This window comes from Diadema setosum, chromosome 15 (assembly GCF_964275005.1).
Source record: "Diadema setosum chromosome 15, eeDiaSeto1, whole genome shotgun sequence".
Lineage (NCBI taxonomy): Eukaryota > Metazoa > Echinodermata > Echinoidea > Diadematoida > Diadematidae > Diadema > Diadema setosum.
Window position 1 is genome coordinate 31,275,164 of NC_092699.1, and position 25,135 is coordinate 31,300,298.

At 38.1% G+C, this 25,135-nt stretch overlaps 1 protein-coding gene across 1 annotated transcript; it reads right to left on the bottom strand.

Annotated features, from left to right (window-relative positions):
• Positions 1-2,648: 2,648 nt before the first annotated feature.
• On the bottom strand, positions 2,649-23,398 carry LOC140239282 (uncharacterized). The gene is made up of 8 exons (XM_072319157.1): positions 23,221-23,398; positions 15,747-15,910; positions 14,535-14,637; positions 13,098-13,170; positions 7,158-7,379; positions 6,000-6,127; positions 4,325-4,448; positions 2,649-2,964 (listed from the first exon to the last, which is right to left on the bottom strand). Exons 1-8 carry the CDS (start codon positions 23,314-23,316, stop codon positions 2,810-2,812), a joined length of 1,065 nt encoding a protein of 354 aa, XP_072175258.1. The 5' UTR covers positions 23,317-23,398; the 3' UTR covers positions 2,649-2,809.
• Positions 23,399-25,135: the final 1,737 nt, after the last annotated feature.

Consider the following 25,135-nt stretch of genomic DNA (forward strand, 5'->3'; position numbering starts at 1 on the left):
GTTACTTCAGATTTTATTTGAAAAAAAAATCACATCAAATCTGCCAAATACACTAATAGCACAAAGTCAGTTTCTAGTACACAACACATGTATATCGAAATACATCTTAAAGCTGGAAAAAAAAACATGCAAGTGCATCTCCTCTATAAACCGAATGAACAATATCATTGTTTTATTGGAAAAAGAGACCCATGTAGATTAAAAGACAAGCTATTTTAAATTGACAATCGCTTAATAGTCTATAGTTTCTGTCATGGCAAAGCGATATTGCTCATAATCTAATCGTTTCCTGTACGGATTTCCTGTCAAGCTATCATTCTGAGTAATATATTTCCGTGAAGGAAGGAGTAGAAATAGAAAAAGAAGTTGTTGTTTTTTGACAGCTGGTTGTTCCCGTTGTTTACTTTTTAATGAAAATTGCCCGAAAGTCTTGAATGTACATAACATGAGATGCGTGCTCTGAGAGTGGTCTGCTTGTTAATGTGTCTGTTTTGTATTTCTACTGCCAGTTATACAAAATCTAGTGCGAAAAGAAAGAGTAAACGTTTGCATGGTCAACTATACAATGTATACGAAAATGTAAGGAAGTTAAGAAATGTGAAGTTTCTTTTTTTTAAGTTCTCAAATAGTTAACATGAATAGATTATGTTCATGAGCGAGGTAATGGTGTCATTCCCTCACAATTTCGATTGTGTACAGAAATCTGACAAGACTTCAATTACAGTGTATTTTGCAATAAAGTGTAAAACGTGATATTACTTCTGCTATATGGCTGAATAACCTCAAAGTACTGAGCAGTCAGATTAACTAGGATTATTGACTAGGGCCAGAATTGCAATAAATTGAACAACTAAAAAAAGCCCGGGAAGTTACGAGATACGTGTACAAGCAATGGCAAGATGTGAGGTAATAACATTATAAACTCATTTGGCTGTATATCCGAATTTACCAATGTTAAAGAAGTATTTTTGAGAAAATTACCAAAATTTCACAATTTCATAAGATTCTCTAGAAAATTTCAACCTTAAACTGGTCCGGAATTTAATAGTAACATTTTCAGCACAAATCCACTCCAAACATTGTTCCAGTTGATTAGAAGAGGAAAAGAAAATTCCTTCAGAAAAGTGCAAAGCGATAAAATTCAGATGAGAAATAAGGAAGTTATGATATTCTGAAATTGCAAAAAAATTTTTGAGAAAACACTTCTTGACCAGTTTTTATGAATATTCAAATCGGCAAGTTGATGATGTCCTACTCTCAAATTTCTTTTCTATTTCATATATAGAAATGACATAAATCTTGAATCTCATACTTAAGATGTATAAGTATTAAACTTGATTTAAAATCATCCAACATAAGAAAGAACAAACGTTACCTCTGATATATACATAATCATATACGTTGTATGGAAATGTTTTTATATTAAACTTGATTTAAAATCATCCAACATAAGAAAGAACAAACGTTACCTCTGATATATACATATATACGTGGTATGGAAATGTGTTTTTACTCGTAAAAATTACATTTTTATTGCGAATTTCATATAAAGGGAAATAAAACGAGGGCATGACATTATTAACCCCCTCATTAATTGCGTACTCGCATATGTACAAGTCAGGAAATGTTTTCCTAAAAAATGTGATATTTCAAAATGTCATACCTTTATCTCTTTTCCAATTTTGTTATTTTCGGAACGTTCTGTAGGGATTATTTTTTCTTTTTTTTTGGAGCTTTACATATTTTGGAGGTGAATTTCCTCGTTCAGAGTCAAATCAATTCATTTATTTTCATTTTCACAACAAAACATAACACAGATTAAATCAAGAATTTATGAAATATTTTCGACTATGCGATGAAAATCATTTCGTTGATAATTAAGCATGAACTTATTTTTCCTGCATTTACTAAAATCTTATTGAAATCTTCTTCCGTAAAAACAACAACAACCGAGTCTGATATTTTCTCCAAGATAATCAAAGAGTTATGCATTACTACCAATATGCATTACTACCAATATGAATGATGTCAATTTATTATTTTTATCGTATAGTTCTACATTGATACATCTTACCTAACCGTTGAGGAATTAAGCAAGCATGAAATGAAGACCTAATTCATCCAGATGTTAGATTTGAAGTTTGCGTTGGCTTCATCAATATCCATTTTTTCTGATATCTCAAGCAGGGTACTCACGGAATTATGGTACTGTGATACTTTATTGTCAACATATAAAAAGTAAAACCCACAACGATCAACTCCGTCGCGTCAATTTCTGACAAGTGAGATGTGGTTTGCCTCTTGGTTTGTGTGTGTGTATGTGTGTGCATGTGCGTGCGTGTATGTGTGTGCACGTTTCCCCGGAACAACATCTGTGTCCAACGGCTCTCGGGGCCCATTTGAACAAATGGAGATTCTAATATCATAGGAGTGCTATCTACCAAGTTTGGTGAAAATTTGTTACAAGTTTCTGAAGAATAAGCTGGAAATTTACAATTTTACGCATAAGATACAACACAGCAGACACCATACGATTAAAAAAAAAATGATCGCAATAGCTCACTTGAGAGACTGGCTCCGTTGAGCTAAGACTCTACTGTCGGCCAAACGATAGATTACATATGTGGGACTCGATCAATAGCGATCAATCTTGAGAGGGCGTGGATTCATTTTAGTCGGTAGATTGATTAATCCTAGGGCATGTCTATTGGACTCGAATCGCGATCAATCTTGAGAGGGCGTGGTTCCATTGATTGGTAGGTTGGTTAATGGTATATAGATCGCGACTGTTGGACTCGATCAGTCGCGATCAATTTTGAGAGGGCGTGGCTTCATTGCAATCGGTGGATTGTTTAATCGTACACGTGTCGGTACAGTCGTCTTGCTCGTTCACTTTCAGGAAGGAATTCTCGTTACTCAATACCGCCAGCATATCATTCCCCGAGTCGCCGCCCAGGTACACACCTAATATGAAAACATACACACAAAGACACACACAGAAAAAAAAAATGTAAAGAATGGTGATGTAGACAATTATTTGCCAATGTCAACTTAAGACTTCATGAAATACATACAAGTATTTTGAAATATATAGGCCATATAATATCTGAACAACTGCTTGGCAAATTGAAATTATAAATTAAGAAAAACATACAAGTATTATGATATATAATCAATCCTGTAAAAAAAAAATCTAATGCTGACATATTGATATACAATAATTTGTAATACCGACAGATCTAGGGAATATCATCTTTGATATCAAGTAATGTGAAAGGCAGGGTCATCATTGAGGGATGCTTGTAGTATGCCTGAGACTTCTATGTGAATAAACCACAGCTATTGTTTCTCGTACAAGAGAGTATCTAAATATGTACTGTCTATAGGGATGGTGATTAAATAATTGATAGCAGACGAGATAATTTGGTATCAAGATGTCTGAAATATGGGAGAAATTTAAGAATTGTCATTACTGTTGCAAAGCGTGGTTACAACCAAACACAAAGTCCAATGATTCAGTGGCGAGTTATGGCGAGTTGTGTCGAATTGCTTGAATGAGACACTAGTGGTAAATTGCGTAAAACTCTTGGATAACTCGCGACAACTTGACTCTGCTTCGCGTAACTCGTCGTAACAGGTCCTCATTTTTGAACATGTTCTAAAATTATACCAACTCGTTGAAACTCGCCGCAACTAATGCTACTCGTAGAACACTCGCATTATGCCTACTACACCCTGCATTAACAAACTCGAGACGAATTATATACAATTTGTAAAAAAGACGCCTCCTCCAAATATATCGGAGTGCCAAAGGAGTTTCCAAGAGCGGAGTACTTAACATGACTCGCAACACAATCTAGTGCTTAAGTAGGCCTAGCTCCACTCGTGGAAACTCAGATGGCCTCCTCGGATAGACTTGAAGGTGGCGTGTTATTGCGAGTTATATAGTTCATCTCGATTTTGTTACGAATAATGCGAGTCTATTACAAGTTTATCACGAACTGCGGTAAGTTGCAGGGAGATTGAAGTTTAGAATTCGATCAAAAATTGAGGGCTAATATCCCTTTGTTCGTGATTTCAAGAAGAGTTACACCGAGTCGCGTCTTATTGTCACAAATTACTATCTCGAGTTACATGAAAAGTTTTACGCCAGTTACCGTTAGTGTCTGATTCAGGCAACACCCGCCACAACTCGCCATAACTCATCCCTATATACAATTCGGTTATTGATAACCCTGCTTTATTAGTAACAGTTGATGAATTCAAATTAACGATTACGGGTGTAAAGGACAGCTCGACTCCAAATACTAGACACACAACTTACCCTGATTCAATAGTGATGTTATCCACTGTTGATCATGCGTGTCGACTAACCATCGAAACATTTTGTTGTTTGGAGTTATCGATGGGCGAGATGAACCAGTTGTTTTCATGAAATCGGGGAAGCTCTGGGGTGGAAACATACGTAGAAATATATTATGCATTGGCAAATTGGCAAAATATTTGATAGCACTGACATTATAAAAAAAATGTTCATTTTCGTATCAGATATTTGTTGTGACGATTGTAATTGCGTATCAAGTCGAACCAAACAAATTTGGTGTTTGTGGCGTTGTGCTGTGATAAGTCTTGCAATGACAACGATTTGACAGGCGAATGGCTTACAATAAAGTTAGGGCAGTTTCTCTCCAAAAAAGTCGAGTGAAAATATTCCCTCTTAAAGGAGTGATTACAAAAGAATTGTAAATTAGAGTGAAATTGGAGTGAATTTTTAGTGAAAATGTTCATTTTCACTCGTTTTAGAGTAACCTCGGGGATCACTCCAAAATCTTGGAGTGATCCTTGAGGTTACTCCAAAAGGAGTGAAAATGAACATTTTCACTCACAATTCACTCCAATTTCCCTCTAAATTCACTCTTTCTTGTATTCACTCCTTTAAGAGGGAATATTCTAACTCGATTATTTTTTTTAGATTAATGTATCGTGCGCGAACATGTGGTATATGTGTTGCGAGTTGATGTGAGTGCATGTCGATTTCGGCTGATTGGCATGGTAGGCCTATGCACTTGCCACGCGATGCAGGTAAAAACATCTGAAACATTAAATCCCCCACTGTGTTGATTTATGCGTCCAACTTGATAAACTTCAACTACTGTATAATGATAGCAGTGTATCGGCTACGGTAGTGAATATGTGCGTACATTATTTATTTGTATAGCCTATGCGTGTTTATATATTTCGTTTGTACTGACCTCCAATGTTTTAACTTTGTGCCAAGGTTTTTTTTTTTCTCTATCAATCTGTTATTTCTCTCTATCCTGAAAGATCTTGTTCTTTTATATAGGCTCTTAGTTTTTAAGTAGATTTCCTTCTAAGACTAAGGAATTAAATGAATTTCAGTAATAACTATTTTTTATCTCCCGCATCATTTCACCATTTTATAACAAAAATAATCTTCCAAATACATTCGAAACAATGTTTCAAAGAAATCAATCCGTTCACAATTATCCAACAAGGCGATCAAATAACTTCCATTTGCCATTTCTGAGAACTTTGTTGACTCAAAACGCATTCATCTACGATGGGCCAAAGTACTGGAATTCACTTTACAACAATAACAATATTACAACAGCTCAATCTCTGAACGTCTTCAAGAATAAATTGAAATTATTTTTAATGAAATCTTACAACATCCAACCGAGTTAGTTTCGTTTTATCATCTAAGTCAAGTCATCATTATTTTCTATAACGACAGTAAGACTATATTCTTTAGGCATTGGGTATCTTATATGCGCATGTCATACATGCCATGTTGAACGCCAAGTGTGTGCTCTCTATATGTAAATCATATCATTATTTTGTTTCGAGCTGCACTATATTATCTCGTATTGCTCATTGCCTATCATTACCCAAATTTGCACATGTTCAGTTTACGACATGACTAGGACAAATAAAGTGTGAATTCGAAAGCAAAAATGGTTTGAATCTGTTGTTCGTACCGTCACACTGACTGGCGCTGGACTGATGCCATCAATGCAGAGTTGCGCAGATGATGACACTGTTGCTATGGCGATAACGGTGGCTTGTTCGGGGGTCGACGGGTTGTACTTGTACATACAAAGTCGAGCTGTTTTCAGTAGGAAAATCAATAGAAAAATGGATAGATACGCAAGTTTTCAACGGGAGGGGACTGATAAAGTCTAGAAGGGTGTGCGACATAAGCACTCAAAACCCAATATGAATATGGATTGAGTTAAAGCAGGCTAAACATCAGCAGAACACATCATTCAGTGAAAGGGTCGGGGGAAATCTGCAAATCGATCAAAAAGTTATGCATTATTGGTTAAGGTTTCGGTGCCACCGTTGCTAGATAAGAAAACTACTACAGTAGCTAATAGCTGATAGGACAGCAGCTATAAAGAACATTTTATGATGAAAATTCCACAGAAAAGTACTTTATTGCATATCTCGCTTATGTTAACGGGACTGTACAGTTCTGGTCGAGATGAGGGATTTAGCTTTTAACATTTTGCGAGATATTCAGAAACCACTCCATTGAGATGTCGAAGAGCATGCAATTCTAAGGGGTATCAAATGTTGATTTGATGAAAATCGGTTTGAAATGGCTGACATATCCAAAAACACAAGGTGAAACAAAGAGATCCTAATAAAGGCGTCGCCTATCGCCTTTCATTATTATCATTTTTGGTGGATATCTCAGTGATTTGAAAACAAACCAATTTTCATCAATTAAACGTTGAATCCTTCTTAAGATTACATGCTCTTTCATATATTCATAAGAGGTCTCTCATTGTCTCACTTAGGAATGTTATAAACCTGAATCCCCACATCAACCAGTACTGTAGGCCTATACAGTTCCTTTCAAAGAGTAATATTCCCCTCCCAGCTTTCTGAAAGTGAGAATAACAATGCTCAATTTTCTTCGTACTTTCTTTACATTGTTTTGCCGACCGACGGCACCGAAACTTTAAAGATTCATAATCTAGAATATATAGATTATCCCATTTTCCGCATTTTTGTAACGATACGTTCATACTTGTTATTGCTGCTCTCACTAAACCACTTATATTACCTTGGTTTTGATTTCCTCAAAGTATACTAACATCTGACTAAGGGAAAATTATAACTGAACTTACAGGTTTGTGATATAAACTTTGCTTCGGTTTGAAGGATGACCAAATTCATTCCCGTCGGAGTCTCCAACTCGAGCTCGATGTCGAAGGATCCAGTCAGTTCATACTTGGTGATCGTCGTGACACCTTCTCCATCCGGTAAGACAGGGATGTCGATGACGAATTCCTTGTCATCGACGATGGTCAACGTTTTCAGGTGGAATTCCACCATTGGAATATTGTTTTCTGAGAACGACCAGTGAACAAAGAGGACGAACAAATAAACAGCAACAAAAACATACATGTTATGTAATTACTACATACAAAGGGAAAGCAGCGTGAATATTACGTAAAGAAAAGTTCAAAGTCAATTTATGCAATACGTTAGGCCTACGTAGATCATAGACACGTATATTACTCATGTCTGTGTGGACTGTGATTTTATCCCGTAGGAAACCTCAGCCGAACAATGTCTGTGAATACATCATTACTATATAATTACAGTCACCGGAAGCTGGAATATTCACCCGTCCGAGTCCCCCCCCCCCCCCCCCCTCCCCCCCAAAAAAAAAAGATAATAATAATTAAAAAAGATAATAATAAATAAATAAATAAAAATGAAATTAAATAAATAAAAAAATACAATAAAATAAATTTAAAAAAAATGAAAAAAATAATAAAAATCAATAAATCCTTCCTGTTCTTAAAATTACCCTCGAATTCCCAATTTCTTGAGAAAGAAGCAAAAAACAAACAACTAGAGATTGTAATTTGTCATCACTGACAAATTAAGGTGATCCGATTTTTTTTTTTAATCAATGATTCAAGTCCTGATCGCAATAGGCATGGCCATGCAGGTTTCATCTGTGTTCGAGACATTGGCCGTGTGATGTTTGGATTCTCATTTAGAAAAGGGAGTCATATCTGCCATCTTTGGTACCAAATCTGTATACACTATAACGAAGATACAGCAACAAGTACATATGACCTTTGACCCCACTTTGCACAACCTAGATGGCATCTGAGCAAAAAGTGGTTATTTTGTGAAATGATTCTTGTAACATGATCTTTGCGTGTGCAAAATATGGGAAAGATAAGACATGTATTCACCAAGATACAGGATGAAACATTTGTGACCTTTGACCCTAATTTACATACCCAAGATATTGTCCGATCAAGTATTTGTTATTTTATGAAATAATGTGCGTGACATGAACTAAACATGTGCAAAATATGGGGGTGATAGGGGCTGTTTTTCTTGAGTTATTGCAAAGAAAGTTGCAGAAACATAGAAATAGCTCAATACATCGAAGATAAGCTTTAATTTCAACCAAGTATTGTAACATGATCCCGACATCATATGAAAAAACAAAGGGCACGGAACGATAGCGCAAAATCTCAGTTACAACATATTAAAATCTGAGGAAAAATTCACCGAAGGGTAAGTGAGCTAGTTCTCGATAAAGACAATCATGTCAATTTTCACATCTAGAAAAATTCCCTCCCATAGAGATAACACGTCATAACGAAGAAACTGAAAGAAGTACATATGACCTTTTGACACCACTTTGCACAGACAAGATGGCATCTGAGCAAAGAGTGGTTATTTTGTGAAATGATTCTTGTAACATGATCTTTGCGTGTGCAAAATATGGGAAAGACAGGACATGTATTCACCAAGATACAGGATAAAACATTTATGACCTTTGACCCTAATTTACATACCCAAGATAGCGTCTGATCAAGTAGTTGTTATTTTATGAAATAATGTTCGTGACATGAACTAAATATGTGCAAAATATGGTGGTGATAGGGTATGTTTTTCTTGAGTTATTGCACATAAAGTTGTAAAAAGAAAGAAATATTACAATACATCGAAGATAAGCTTTAATTTCAACCAAGTTTTTTTCACGTGATCCCGACAACGTATGAAAAAACAAATGGCACAATTACGATAGCCCTACGTCTCAGCTACAACATATTAAAATCTTAGAGAAATTCACCGAAGCATAAGTGAGCTAGTGCTCGATAAAGATAGTCATGTCAATTTTCATTTCCATAAAAATTGCACTCCCATAGAGATTACACGTAAACTGGTCAAATTTGACAAGGTTACCTTCAATCCATTTTTTCGAGGTGATGTCGTCATCTAATCAAATTTGTGTAATTACATTTATGAAAGAGCATTTCATAAGCTACAACATATTGAAATTTAGGTGAAAATTAGCAAAGGATAAGTGAGATACGCTCGAGCAAACTTGAAATTTGATGACGTCATTTTGAAAATTTACTTTTTTTACTTTATTCAGAAATTTGATATCTTTCAATCATTTTGTCAGCATAGCCAGCCCATGAAATGACATGTACAACTCATCAGCTTTCAGAATATGTCAAGAAAATGGGGGGTCACCGTCCATCCTGACGAGTAAAATCCGATTTAAAATTGGCGGTTTTTTGGCATAGTTGCACTGTGTATCCCCATTGACGCACGCGCGGAATTTTGAATTTGACGGGTCCGTATGACGTCATATTGAATCGGATCGACTTGAAACTTGGTATAAATATTCCTTGACATTTCGGACATCCGATCCGTGTGAAAAAAATTGAAAATTTCTATTTCATATGAGCTGTGCGTGCGAATATGTGCGCGCGCGTACGCGTCCGTCCAATTTTTTCAATTTTTCAAAAATGCTCCAAATGGTCTGAAACGTGTGCAAAAAAGTTTTGAGCTCGATTTGAGCATACAAATATTTTAACGCGCGCGTACTCGCGCGTTTTGAGATAAAAACGAATTTTGAGAATATGAGTAGAATTCGCATGACTTGAAATATATGTGACGTAAATTTCATTGAAATATTCTATTCCATTAATGAGATATGCATGAAAATGTGTTTTCATATAATGACGTCATAGTGACGTCACGGTCGACTGATCACTATGTTTTTACTTGCGCTGTCGTCTTTGCGACATGATACATATATGGTATGAGTTTGACATTGAGAGGCAATGCACTTTCTGAGCTAACCTCTGCACAACTTTTGAGGAGAAATAAAGAAAGAAACAAAGAAAGAAAGATTCAGTACAGATACAGAAGGTGATCCGAGAGGATACTCGGATCACCTAATAAATAACAAACAAACATGGACATATCCTGTTTTGTTCTTCTTTCATTTTCCGACATAGTCATTATTTCAATCATTCCCACATTAATAACACAAAATCTTAATGTACGCGCCTTGAGCATTTCATAAGGTGGATTTATATACTAGGCATTGTATAAATAGTACAATAAGTTATTCTATTATTGTTACTATGATTATCATCTTCATTATTATCATCATCATCATAATCATCATTGTCGTCATCATCAAAAGAACCGAAATATCCGATTATGCTCATTATAATTCTTCAAGCTATATTATTTTACACTTCACTTGCTTTTGTCACTACTTGTCTATCCGATCTCCGCTAGTTTTTGACACCAATGATCTGACCTGATTTGCAAATACAAACAGGCTTATTTTCACATTATCGTCGAGGGTGAAAGTACAAGGCAATACGTGGACTTTGGAGCACCTTTCGACCTGTCTTGAACACATTCCACGATTAAGGCGATGCACTGCTTAAAGGACAGACTCATAAACGTGTGATTAACTGCATGCAGCAAAATCAATGGAGCATGATTATAATCAGTGAAACCTTCAATGTTCAAAAGTTAAATTTTTTTTTTATCTTACATTTTTGTGCAGTCACTGCTGGATGAGGAGATTTCTACAGTGCCTTGTGATGTCACACGAATAGAACGATAAAGGGAAATAATGATAATTTCATTCCTTTTATAACGTAAGCATTGGACTTGGTACTGACTGATCATAGGGGCAATATCATTCCCTGCCTTCGGAAAGACGCAAGTAATGTGCTCTTATCTTCATATCGTTCTGAACATAATATATTATCCATCCATGGCAGCACTGAAACTTCAAAAATTCATAACTTTTGAACGAAATGTCCGATTATCCTCAAACTTTCAATGATAATATGTCCGACTAATATTGCTGCAATCAATCAATCGACATTTGCATACAAGGGCGCCGGAAGCGCGGGGGGGGGGGGGGGGGAGGGGAGGGGCAGGGAAGGCAGGGAAGGCAGGGAAGGTACTTACCCCTCCCCCCCCCCCCCCTCCATTATTTTTTTTTATTGGGGGGACGAGTGCCCCCTGTAACAAATAATTAGTTAATTGTTTAAAGACCAAAATGAACAATAAATGCACTTTTCTTGTCTAAAAGTTGTCAATTCATAATAAATCATAATCACTACGGATATACATTATAATATCTATACATTAATATTTACTTATGAGTAAATTCAGTGAATAGCTGGTGGCCTCGCCTCCTCGAGTGTGCCCCCTGAAACATACCTTTAGTAAATCTTACATTTTACTTTTTTTTTTCTATGCCATGTATAACATTATAAGAACACTTTTATTGCTCGAACAATGCGATCACGATTAAGCTTTTAATGAAGACATTTCAGTCGAATGGCAAAGTGAAAGTGGTTCGCTCGCTCTGCCTGTATACATATAGCAATATGAATAGTTGTCAGAAGTTATGATGATAGTCCGGAGTAATGTTTGTTTTACTACGTTTAATTCCCTGACATTTGAATAAAAAACGCGACTTTTACACTCTGTTTTTACAAAAAGTCCCTACCGTGATACCCCCTCCCACACCCTCCCCCGCTAGTTGCTTCGCTCCCTCGCCGAGGATCTCACATCGTCACATAATGTACCCCGTATGTTATAATCGTAGTCCTTCACGTTTGTTTATTTTTTTGCTATGTTTAATTCCCTAGAAATTTGCTTTTAAATACTCTACAAACGCGACTTTTGTACTCCGTTTTTACAAAAAGTCCCTACCGTGGGGGGGGGGGGGGCCCACACACACCCTTCCCTTGCTTGGTCGCTTCGCTCCCTCGCCGAGGATCTCACCCCTCACATGATATAACATGTAACCCTTCCCATAATAATCCATAATCATAGCCCTTCATACTATTTTTTTCACTATGTTTAACCTCCTAGACCTTTGCTTTTTAATGCTCTATAAACGAGACTTTTGTACTCTGTTGTTTTACAAAAAAAGTCCCTACTGTGGGAGGGGGGTTCCTATAAATTTGCTTTCAAATATTCTATAAACGCGACTTTTGTACTCTGTTTCTACAAACAGCTCAGTACCTACTGATTCCGAGGTACCCCCGCTCTGTCGCTTCGCTACCTCGCCGAGGATTTCACACCGTCACATAAGGGCTTTTTACACTTGTAAATTTTTACTTAGTCCCGTACCAACGGTGGGGCTAAGGGGGAGGGGGGGGGGGGGCTTAGCCCTGCAAAATAGCAGGGCTAACACCGCAATTGCGGTGCCAAGCAAGTGAGTGTAAACAGAACGAAAAAATAATCCTGGGCTAAGCGACGGAGACGAAGTTCGACCCTCACTGACCAATCAGAAACGAGTTAATCAAGTGCTGCCGGTGTGTGCGTGTACGTGTACAGTACACAGCGTAATCATGAATATTCATGTGGTTTGGAAAGTCCGGGGCTAAGAAATACGAGTGTAAAAAGGTCAGTTTTCTCCTTAGCCCCGGACAAGAGATAGTACGGGACTAATCGGCGAGTGTAAAAAGCTGAAAAAATTGGTATGGGACTAACGATACTCCTGGGTCAGAGAAAGTCCGGGGTTAAGAAACACAAGTGTAAAAAGAGCTATATTGTGCCCCGTCGAGGATCTCCCCCTCCCTCCCCCCCCCCAAAAAAAAAAAAACCAAAAAAAAAAAAACAACAACAACAACAAAAATGTTCCGGCGCGCTTGTGTGCATATGGAGGTGAACTTGTCCTTAAACGTTCTGCACTACGCCACGACCACTGACAACTACCAAAGATCCGGATACATGTAGCATTCTCAACTTCTTACCTCCAGCCCCAAGCCGAAAGTACACGTATCCCTTTTCAATGATGTTTTCCTCAGCTTTCACCGCAGCCACAATCTGTACACACATTCCGTATAGTTGTTTAGAAGTCAGCATTCTTTGTAATGCTGTTAATTTTACACAATATACAATAAGTGTAGATGAAAACAGGTTGTATTTGCATGTACACGTAACAAATCATCATATTCATCTACTTTTATTCCTTGGATTCATCAGAATTCTTTGAATCGGAATACTTTTGCAAGAAAGATGACGCATTGTAAATGCTGAATATCATAATTATTATAATGATGATAAAAAATAAAAGTGATAACAACATTCATTATAGCAAAAACAATAACAAATATCATTATTGTTTATATCATTATCATCATAACCATATTTACTATTCAATCAACATTGTACCTATCATAATCATTGTTATACTATTCATTATTAACATTATCCATATCACGTTGTCTTTTCATTATTTTTACCATAGTTGTCATAGTATTCACTTGGAAGTAAAATAAGCAGCAGCGTGCAGCAGCAGCGCAGTAGCGGAAGCAATAGCACTGTCGATGTTAACAAGATATGGTGACACGCTGGTATCTAATGGACTCAAGACAGACTGAAATCAAGGTTATTTTATATCTTAATGGAAAGTGTCGAAAAAAAAGTGGTATACGCTGCAAGAAGACACCTCGAAAATCTCTTGAATTTGCAGGAGGAAATGGTGACGCGGAGGAGAGGTGGGAGGAAAGGGGAGGAGGAAAAGCATCATGCCATGCGTGGCCTTCCATCTCTTGATTGATTAACATCTTACTCTGAATAAATATTTACCTGTTGGATTGTAGCACCATTTAGTGCCAATGTCAAGGTCAAATTCGACTATCTAGCCACAAAGAGTTTTCACTTCGTGCCTGTCCTGTCTTCGGCATTTTTGCCTCTGTGCATCTCACATGATAAGGACATTCAGTTTCAATTTCTTTATTTCATCAAGGCAAAAAAACATTATATTATGTAGTTGATAATACACCTTCGACTGAAGGCCACTGATCTGTGTGAGTCTTGCACGGAAACCAGGGGAGGACCGTGGATCTAGTATTTTCATTGCCAAAACACCTGACTAGAACTGTCGAGTTTCGACAAGCCTTTACTCATGAAAAAGATTTTATAAAATCCGGTTAACGATATGACCAAAACCCTTTGACGGCAAAGCGGAATGTGCCAAAATCTAGTGATTTTGTTGCTATTCTTGTTAAGTGTCAGTGTAGGTCATTTTGCCCCTTATAGTGCATTGTTCTTTTTCGCAAATTATTGCGCTGGTTTGGAATTATGCCGCGTATGGGCATAATTATCATAGCTTGACAGCGTTCTTATTCTACGAAGTTCGTTGACAATGATCGTGAACATGATATCTGAGAAGTTTAACAACTCACAAACGCCATCCTGTTCCCGATATCCCTGATGGTGTTAACCAGGGCGTCGTGGTTTACGTCTTGGACATTCACTCCATTCATGTCTAGGATTTCATAATTTTCTCTGAAAATTAAAACAAAAAGGAGGTTCTATGATCTGCACATGAAATTAGATGAGCAATTCATGTGCATGACGATTTACGACATTCATTATGATTAGTTAGTGTCCCGAATACTCTTCGCCATGAGGAGCAGTGATTTTTTTGTGTGTCAAAATAGAGAATAAGAATATTCGAGTTGTCACGTGAAATGCATAGTGAATAACTCCACAATAGTGGAATTCTTCTTATTTCCATTGATTTATAGTTATGTTGGCAAATGTCATACATGAGTGAGCACATGAACTTAAAAGACAACAATGAAAAATTGTACTTTTTCAAATAGTGTGAGTGTCATCATGAATGAATGTCTTACCACGTGCTTACTGAATGGATGAGATCTGTTAATGAAAGTGGCCAAATAGGCCAGCTACATTACATCACTGCTGCAGTGTTTAAGGGTTCCTTCTAACATGTTAGGGTCCATAATCTTTAACATGGCCAATTGTCCATTAACTTGGTCACTCCTATACAAAGGCAAAGCCACACATTTCTCTCTGTTCATATTATTCAACACTTACAACTCCCAGCGACAGACCATGACTTGAATATGAAGAGAGAAAAATTGATAATGGGAATGACCACATTATCGACAACGTAGCCAGGTTGAAGGATATGGATCATAAAAGGTTATTTATTGAATTTATTGAATAATTGGGTGTCAATAGACAGAGGAAGAGTTCCACTTTCTTATACCAACATTGACCAATATTGCGCTCCTCATTAGCTGGAAATTATGAACAGTACCCCTCCAAAGTTGGATCCCCCCTTTTTTTGATACGCACTGTAGTAGCCAAGCTATGAGGCGATGATATCAACTCGCCATTTTCATATTCATATTGACTGCATGTTTTTACTGTTTCATTTTTTTCACTGTTATAGTTGTAAAATTTTACTCTTTCTTTTCAGATTAACTTTTGATTGGTCTATGTATGAGAGGTGTATACAAACATACGGACAATACCGGTAATCATGCCTTACAACCAGGTAGTGATGAAATGGGAAAGGACATTGTCCCACTTGCACATAAAGGGTGCAATATTGAAATTGTGAGTGGAATGCGTTTCAGACTCACCGCAGACCAACGCTATAGGCCAATCCCGAGGGGTCTACGTGAACCAAGCGGTGGGCTTCGCTGTCGGTCAGAAGTGTGGCCCCGAAATCAGCAAAGACATGGCGGTTTCCCTCTTCGTACTGCACATAAAGACGACTTTTTCTCACGGCTGGTACAGGGGCGTTCTGCATATTATAGAGTGTGAAATCAAGTCTAGTATTTAGAGTGTGCAAAAGGGCTTTCAAATTTTACATCATGTCTGCATAAAGTTACGCAGCACTGTTGGTTACCGACTACGCCGAGCTGTGAATACGCAACCAACGGTGTGCCAAAGGCCCATGTGTACAAAAATATAGGTTCCACTGGTCAATAAGAATCTAAGGTAGGGATCTTTAAATGTGCGTGCTTAGGGCAGCCAAATTCAATATGGCGGCCGACCCAGTGGTCAGATAAGTATCTTGGATCCGGGAAGTTTTTAAATCATTGCCCCCAGTTAGTCTTAACCCCTATACAATATTCTATCCTCTCCGCTGGATGTGAGCAGCTCGACCATATCAGCCTTTCTTATTGAGACGGGGGGGGGGGGGGGTATGTTTCATCAACGAGTTCGTCGGAGGTTTTCACCGACAAATTTGCTATTAGCCAATCAGACGCAAGGATTTCAGTAGCTTTTAACAGTTCTTAGTGTAAATCACTGACAAAAAGTTTCATGAAACGGTCCCCAGGCGTCCACTAAAGGGCGCGGACAAGAACCGGAAAGCAAATTTGGTGTTCCGCACTCGTTCGGCAACCTGTCTGCACGTTTCTGAAAGTGTCCGCTTACTGTCCTAAACATGTACGGGCGTTTCCGCACCTTCGGGAGAGAGAAAAAGTTTCCGCGTCGAAATTTTGATCGAGACCAAAATCTGGACGCGGAAATAAACTTCCTGACACCTTCGGCAACTTGTCCTGACGATGTCCTCAGGACATCCCGCCTGTCCGGAACCCTTCCGCTCCTTCCGCAAACGCTCTTGAAAGAATCCCGCGGTGTGGGGAAGCTTCGCGAATGAAAGTGGAAGACAGCATTTTAGGACAGCGTGGAGCCGATACGGATCTACATTTTGTGATCAAGACATGAAAAAGTCAACACGTTCCATGAGCGAAATGATTTTGAAAGTTGAAAAAATAGATCAATGCACATTATGTCAATGAAACGCAAAAAGACCAGTAAGGGAGGCGAGGTCCCCATGCAAGCCCCACAACCAAACCTCTCTTCCACTGATTAGGAGATGATAAATATCAGCATTTTCAAGTCCCAAATGAACAAAGCAAAGCAGAAGGCAGTGGATATTTTGCCAACTGTAACTAGGAAAGAAGAAGAAGCAGTACTCTCCACTACGAGTAAACTTTGGGGGTGTTTTGCGGTCTTTTCAGAAGTTATTTTCATTTAAGGTATTTTTAATAGTTGCCATTACATCTATACATGATAGTGCATCGTTTAGTTCGCTTTAAATGTGACCGCCCAACTCAAACACCACAAAAATGGAACTAGGTCATTTTGCCAACCGTTACTAGGAAAAAGTAGAAGCAGCACTCTCCGTTACGAGTAAACTTTGGGGGTTTTTTTGTGTTCTTTTCAGAAGTCATTTTCATTTTAATAAGGTATTTTTTATAGTTGTCATTACATCTATACATGATAGTGCATTGCTTAGTTCGCATTAAATGTGACCGCCCAACTCCAATACCACAACAGTAGAACTAGGACATTTTTTATATAATATATGAATAGGCATAGGGCTTATATACTTATGTTAAAAGTAAGACCTACTTTGCTATAAGCTTGAACATTATTTAACTTGTTTGATAACGGCCATCCTAGACGGACCAGGACCAATGCTCATTCGTTCGTTCGTATTTGTTTTGCTTCTCAAATCAAATCAAATAAAACATTAATTACATCAATGTGACAAATTTAAGCCAAACATAACCAAATGGCAAAGGAGTAACACAAACGTTTCTACATTACAATAGTATGTTTTTGAGGGAAAAGAAGATGCGAGTGCTGTGCGAGTGCAATAGGTGATCGAATTGAATGTTTTTGTTGGGGTCAATTTGTTGAATATGATTACTATTTAGTATATCAGTATGATAATACTAATATGTTCAGATCAAAACATAAACAAACTCATACCAATTATAATACTCTATTTTACTGAATATATTGAGTTAAATGATATTACTTTAAACTAGCTTTAAAAGAAGACAGAGTTGTTCGTGTTTGTAGGGAGTCGGGTAAAGCATTAGATGTATCAGGTCCGTTATGCCTCACTGACCTGTGAGCTGTAAGTGCTATCTCAGCATCTCTCACAGCTGGTATTTGAAGCAAAAGGGCAAAGCGGATTTCGGCTGGTGTGACCTCCACGACGGCTAGCAGTCAAATGAGGAAAATTCAAAGTCAGCGTAAAATGTATACCTTTCCATTTTCCTGGTATTGTCCGCATGTCTAACTTATGTTGTCCGGAAGACATCCTGATTGTCCCCGTTCATTCCTGGTGCAACCTAGATGTTTCCGCGCTGCCCGGCTACGATTGGCATATTCCGAAGTATTTCGCGCTCTTCCGGAGTGATTCCTAGGACACTCCCAGGAATGTCCGCAGTCAGTCCGCTGACATTCCTAGGAATGTCCCCAGGACAAGCCGATTCGCACTTTTTTTTTCTGCGTCTGACGCGGACAGGTTGCCGAAATGCCAGAATTTGCTTCTGCAACCCTTCCTTCCCTAGTGGACGTCTGCCCTGACGTGGGGGTCTAGGGCATTTACCCTCTGGGCAATTACCCCAGACACTTCCCCTGACCCTGACCCTGACCCTGACCCTGACCCTAATCCTGACACTAATCCTAGTCCTGAACCTAACCCTAACTCTAACCCAAACTCTAACCCTAAACCCATCCTTAACCCTAATCTTTATTCTAATCTTTTCGCTAACTAGTACAGTAGTATATCCGAGGTAATTGCCCTCGGGGGTATATCCGAGGTAATTGCCCTCGGGGGTAATTGCCCTGATAATATTATGTAAACGTGGCGCTCGTCCCTCATGCTATAATCTGCTCATGCAATATACGTGCTCGCCTGCCTATGTAGGCTATATTCCACCACAAAATTAATATCTACCTTCCACATGGGACAAAGGGGCAATTGAGTAAAATTATGAGCAACATGCGAAAGAGCAGAAATTACGCGACGTTGTGACTTGATATAACAGTTGGTTCCATTGCATATCAGTTTCTTCACATAAATGATTTTCCGTCAGACTGTCATTGCTAAATTGGCGCCTTTCAGTATAGTTCAAAACTTGTATCTACATGTGTATGTGATAGTGGCATCATACACTTCGCTGTAAATCTTTTGCTAATGGTCACCATGCAGTAGCTACCTGCAAGAACCAAGACTCTCCCGTTGGCTTTGATCCTCTCTCTCCCTCTCCGTCTCTCTCATGACCATATACAGTGGTAATAAAAACATTTGAGTCTATCAGAAAGGCTAACTTTGTACGACAGGAGACAAACCTTTGTACTCACAGCTGTATCACAAGGAATTGTTATCGAGTTTACACCGTACAGTGTTTTCCTCAATCATAACAGGGAGGCGAGTAGCAACACCCAAGCGTGCTGAAGGAAAGTGTATTCGTTCTTTACTACAGCCAAAATGCGAAGTCATCATACTTAATGTTATCAAAAAGAAGCTATGCACCTGAATATCATACACACTGATATTCAATGAATGCAGAAATATTGATGTAACACATACTCTACAGGAAAATCTGGCAATTCGTTCAAAAGTTATGATCTTTAAAAGTTTTGTCGAAATCCAAGTGCCACCATCACTGGATGACATGAGTGCAACAATTCATTTTCCCGTAGGAGGGCGACAATAAGTAGGCTTCAAAGACTAATAATACGAAGAGATTTCCACAAAAAAAGTACATTTCTATGAAAATTACACATTCCTTCTTTCTGTTCCTCACATATACACTTTGATGTAATAGGATAATGGATAATTTGATTTCCCTGCCTTCGGAAATAACAGGAATCAATAATGTTGCTTGTTCACGACAGAAAATGAAAATGAAAACTTACAAAGTTTAGCTGATGTGTTCTGATATATTTGCATGTGCACTGAATCCACATGATAATATTATCATATTTGGCTCTGATTCCTTGTTCCATCTTCCGGCAACGTCCGGATTTAGAACAAGCGAACAAGCAAACAAGAACTTAATTCTGCATGGTAATCATTGTGTCCCCCCCCCCCCCCCCGCCCCCTTTCTGTACTGCTTTCGATTTCACGCTTTGAAACATGTGATTCTTTAAAGGGATGGTTATTGGTGGAGATGAGAATTGAGCTTTTAACTTTTTGCGAGATATCAAGAAAACACTTATGGAATAATTTGAATATAGTTTTCAGGATCAGTAAGACCGTAAGACAATTCAAAAGATTATATAAACAACATCTCTTTGATGCAATTAAGTTACAAGTTGATGAATAATTAAATACGGAGTTTTCTTCTTTTCTTCTCTTCTTTCATGATATCTACTACTACATATACTACTATATGTTTTTTGATTGATTTCAAGTTAATAAATAATAAGGTCTTATTTACCCACGGTAGCCTCTTCAGTGTTGCCACTGCTCTACCAGAGGGCCCTGCTATTATTATTACCCTAGCGTTGCCAGGTACCCATTTATACACCTGGGTCGAGAGGGACACAGTGGGTTAAATCATCTTGTCCAAGGACGTAAGCACTAGGCGGGATTCGAACTCGGGTCCTCCAATCGGGAGTCGGGAGTCTTATCCACTATGCCACAGCGCCCCCTTGTGTGTCGATCTTATCTCATTCTGTATTTATGTTTGTTTCAATTCAAGTACAAGTGATTATAAATGATTACATATATTTACAGGAAGATATTTTTAAGGGATCATTTTCAATAAGCCTACTTTGTGCTTCACATGATTCCGCCACTTTCATATTTGACGCCATGTTTCTTATTTGTTGATTTGTTTGTATGTCTGTTTGTTTTTAATGCAAAGTTTGTAAACCAATATGAAAGTGGAAATAAATGAAATGAAATGAAATGAAATAGTACAGAGCAACCATTTTAAGAGGAATTCAAAGTTTATTTGATGAAAATCGAATTTGTTATGACTGAAACATCCAAAAACAAAGTAAAACAAAGTGATCGTAATAAAACGTGGGTCCCACAGTTAATTAGAATCGCTCTGTTTTGGATATATCAACCATTTCAAAACCAATTTTTATCAAATAAACGCTGAATTCCTCATAGAATTACATGCTCTTTCATATTTCATAAGGATTTTCTCATTATCTCACCAAAAATGTTAGAAACCTAAAATTAGGTCTCAACCAAAACTATACGATCCCTTTAAAGGCATTACCATTAGCAGATGAAACAAAAACCCAGCTTTAGTGCTTCAAAACAATTCTAAAACGTGAGAATGTGATAGAAACAACCAATGTAAAAATACTTTTAATCAGTATAATCAATGTTAAGACATGCTAGATATACAAAATGCGAACAATACTTATAATAAAACTGTTCATAAGACTGAACCTTCTACAGTTATAATATGGCTTACTCTGGAAAATAGTGATATCTCCAAATATTGTAGACTTTACTGCAACATTTTTACGTGGTACATGCTCTATAATACAACTAATCTACACATAGGCATCAAATATGATTTGTAACTCAAACATTTTTTTTTAATCACTCTTCCCAATGGTAAATGATACCTTTAATTGAGATTCTGTTTCGGTTAGCGGATACGAACAGGAAGGGGACAACTTGTGACTTCCGCCAATTTAGACTCCTCACGTCAGTGGGAAAACAGGAAAATAAGAACACAGCTTCCTCATAAAAAACAAAAACAAAACACTACATGTAGGGAGAGCCCATTGACAATTATAATAATCAATTCGCTTTTTTGATACTGATCAACATTACTGTAGTCGTACAAAAGTGATCACTATACTAACTGGCGTTGGAGAAAATGCATTTTGAAATTATAGACTTGCGACACAACTATACCTGACCAAATCGGATTTTTTTTTTTTTTTTTAAGACATGAAGTGTATATCACCCTGATCTTAGCGTCCTGTGTCTGTGTTCCTGAAATATTAGAGGACACGAAAGAGAAATAGTGTTGTTTTACTTCGGGAACTAAGACTACAGTTTCTATAAGGATTATATTATTATGCTATACCACGGGAATACATTCGATAGTTCCCATGCATATTCTCTGTATTTTCCCGTATTGAGGCAAACTTTTGTGGCACCAATTGTCAAGACGCATGTAATCTCGCCTGTAAAAAGCTTTGCCAGTCGCTTGATGTTAGTCCATTCCCTCACCGCCAAAAATAGTAATGATTATGATACTGCATATTCAAAAAACCGCACACACGATTTATGTACTTGAGTGGCGGTGACGAACATTCGTGATTTAACACAAGGGCAAGACTTCTTTAACGTCCCTCCCCCCCCCTTTTTTTTCTTGCCGAAGACCCCTAACGAGTGCGTGCATCCGTGCCGAGGCAAACAAGGGTTGGGTGTACATATACACTGTAGTGTAGAGTGGTATGGCAAAATTACGGGGGCATAAGGAAGTCTTCCAACACAAGAACAATACATTATTATCTCACATAACGCATAAGATTTAGTTCTAATGATCATGGGATCTGTCGAATTGTAACAACCGATATAACTTAGTATAGTGCTGCAATCCAATTAATAAAAGTTTGCACTTCGTCCACCAACCAGTCAACAGACGTTTAACTCTCCATTATTTCATCAATATATGAGAGATTTTATAATTTTTGACTAAATTTCTCAGTTAAAACTAAACATCAATATACTTTTTACAACAAACTTGATTCATTATTATTCTTCAAGCTAACAAAGCGGAAGAGTGCGAAATTAGCAACATAAGTGCGCGCGCACCCGTGCGTTAGCAAGCAAGGGTAGGTCCTAGGGGCCTAGGGTTAAGGTTAGGGTTTAGGGTTAGGTAGGGTTGTATTTATGGTTAAATTGGCCGTTAAATTAGTCGAGGGACATTAAGGAGTCCTTATGAGAAGAAAGAGAGGACGAAAGATGCTATGCTGTGGAAATCGGCCCCACCGCTGTATCAATTTCGCGTAAACGCCGTTTGGTGGGGCCGCATTCACGAGTATTATGCTGTGGAAGGAAGCCCCACCGCCGTGCTTACCTACCGATGAACGCCACACGGTGGGGCTGAATTCACGAGTATAAATAGGCGAGCCGCCGTAGTATTAGTACGGACACGCAGTGGTGGGGCCTATTTCACGAGTATGCCAAAGTGAGTGCATATCTATACGGGTCACTTCCAACGCAAAATTTTCTCTAGATAATGAATCTATATAAGTAGGCCTACAACGCTTCAGTCTGGTCATCAGAAAGTTAGTATTGGAATTTGTACTCACATTTTGAACAGACTTTTTCTGACAGCATCGCCCTTCAGCAGTCGACGGCACTTCATCTTTTGGCATATTGGAATGTTTGGATGCCTTCGAGCCCATGTTCGTTACGTCGATCGCGAGGAGGCAATAAAGAGTGCAACCACCACAGAGAGATCTAACTCGAGTTCATAAAAGTGCAACTTTGTGTTTCCCGAATGCGGAACTGAATGCCCGTTAACGGTTAGGGGCAACTGGACAAAATCAAGCAGAGCAACTCGATGCTGTCTACTCTGATAGACATGCTTCAGTATCAAGTTACCTTTGTCCAAGGCTAACAGTCAGTGGCGTATCTAGAGGGGGGGGGCAAGGGGGGCACGTGCCCCGGGCGCCACTCCTCGGGGGCGCAAAAAACGAAAAAAAAAAGAAGAAAAAAAAGAAAAAAAAAACGAAGAAGAAGAAGAAAAAAAGAAAAAGAAAAGAAAAGAAAAGAACAAGAACAAGAACAAGAAACCCCCCCCCCCCCGAAAGGGGGGGGGGCAGAAAACCAAATCAAACAAGATAAAAACAAAACATGATGACGCGGGCAAAATGACAATGTTTATTATCTGTGTTCACACAAGAATTCCATGTTCTGTAAGTAAGCTGAACTACAAAAATTTTCGGCTCGCTCGCTGCGCTCGCTCGCCAAAACTTACGTATATAAAAAAGAAGGTAAGAAGAAAACGTGATGATGACGCGGGGAAAATGACAATGTCTATTGTGTTCACACATGTCATTTTATATTTAGCAGGCAAAATGTTTCACAGAGCAGCGGCTGCAATATCTTCCGTTCTGAAGCGATCGCCAATTGGATCAAAAGAAGGCGCCAACGGTTTCGAACAAACGGAGGGGGGGGGGGGCGCAAAAAAAAACCCCAAGATAAGAACAAAACGTAATGATGACGCAGAAATATACAAATTTCGGCTCACTCGCTCGTACTAATTTAGAGTATTTTTTCAAGTCCTCAGTTTGTTGGTATAAATCGTTATCTATATTATAATGTCGTCACAATATCTTGATTAGAATTGTAAGATTTAATAAGCAAAAAATGACAAGAATTCCATGTTTTGTAAGCTGAAATACAAAATTTTTCGGCTCGCTCGCTCGCTCGCCACAATTTATCCAAGAAAAAAAAGAGATAAGAACAAAACGTGATGATAACGCGGAAATATACAAATTTCAGCTCAGTCCTCAGTTTGTTGGTATAAATCGTTATCGTCGCCACTATATCTTTATTAGAATTGTAAGATTTAATAAGCACAAAATGACAAGAATTCCATGTTTTGTTAGCTGAAATACAAAAATTTTCGGCTCGCTCGCTGCGCTCGCTCGCCAAAAAAAAAAGAAAAAAGAAAAAAGAGAGAGATAAGCACAAAACGTGATGATGACGCGGAAATATACAAATTTCGGCTTACTCGCGCGTGCTAATTTAGAGTATTTTTTCTAAGTCCTCAGTTTGTTGGTATAAATCGTTATCTATAAGGCCGTCACTACATCTTTATTAGAATTGTAAGATTTAATAAGCACAAAATGACAACAATTCCATGTTTTGTAAGCTAAAATACAAAAATTTTCGGCTCGCTCGCTGCGCTCGCTCGCCAAAATTTATCAACACTCATTACATTTAAATCAATCTCAAAAGACCCCTTTTAAGTGCTTGAAAAAAGCATATCATGTGGACTTATATGGGGTTGGGGTTGAACACTTTTTCAGAAATTAGGGGCGCAATTTTCGCGCTTGCCCCGGGCGCCGTTTTCCCTAGATACGCCACTGCTAACAGTGTTACTACATGTATCAATAATTGTTATCAAATACAAAGATGAAATTACTATTACACCTATCATAGAGATTCCCGGGACAAGACTACTACATGGATTAGCATGTCTTGGCCGACCGCCGA

Coding starts and splice junctions, on each gene's coding strand:
- LOC140239282 (XM_072319157.1), bottom strand. CDS start 23,316: ATGGGCTCGAAGGCATCCAAACATTCCAATATGCCAAAAGATGAAGTG. Junction 15,911..23,220: donor AGAAAAAGTCTGTTCAAAAT/GTGAGTACAAAT, acceptor TATAATATGCAG/AACGCCCCTGTACCAGCCGT. Junction 13,171..14,534: donor TCGGGAACAGGATGGCGTTT/GTGAGTTGTTAA, acceptor ATGTGTGTACAG/ATTGTGGCTGCGGTGAAAGC.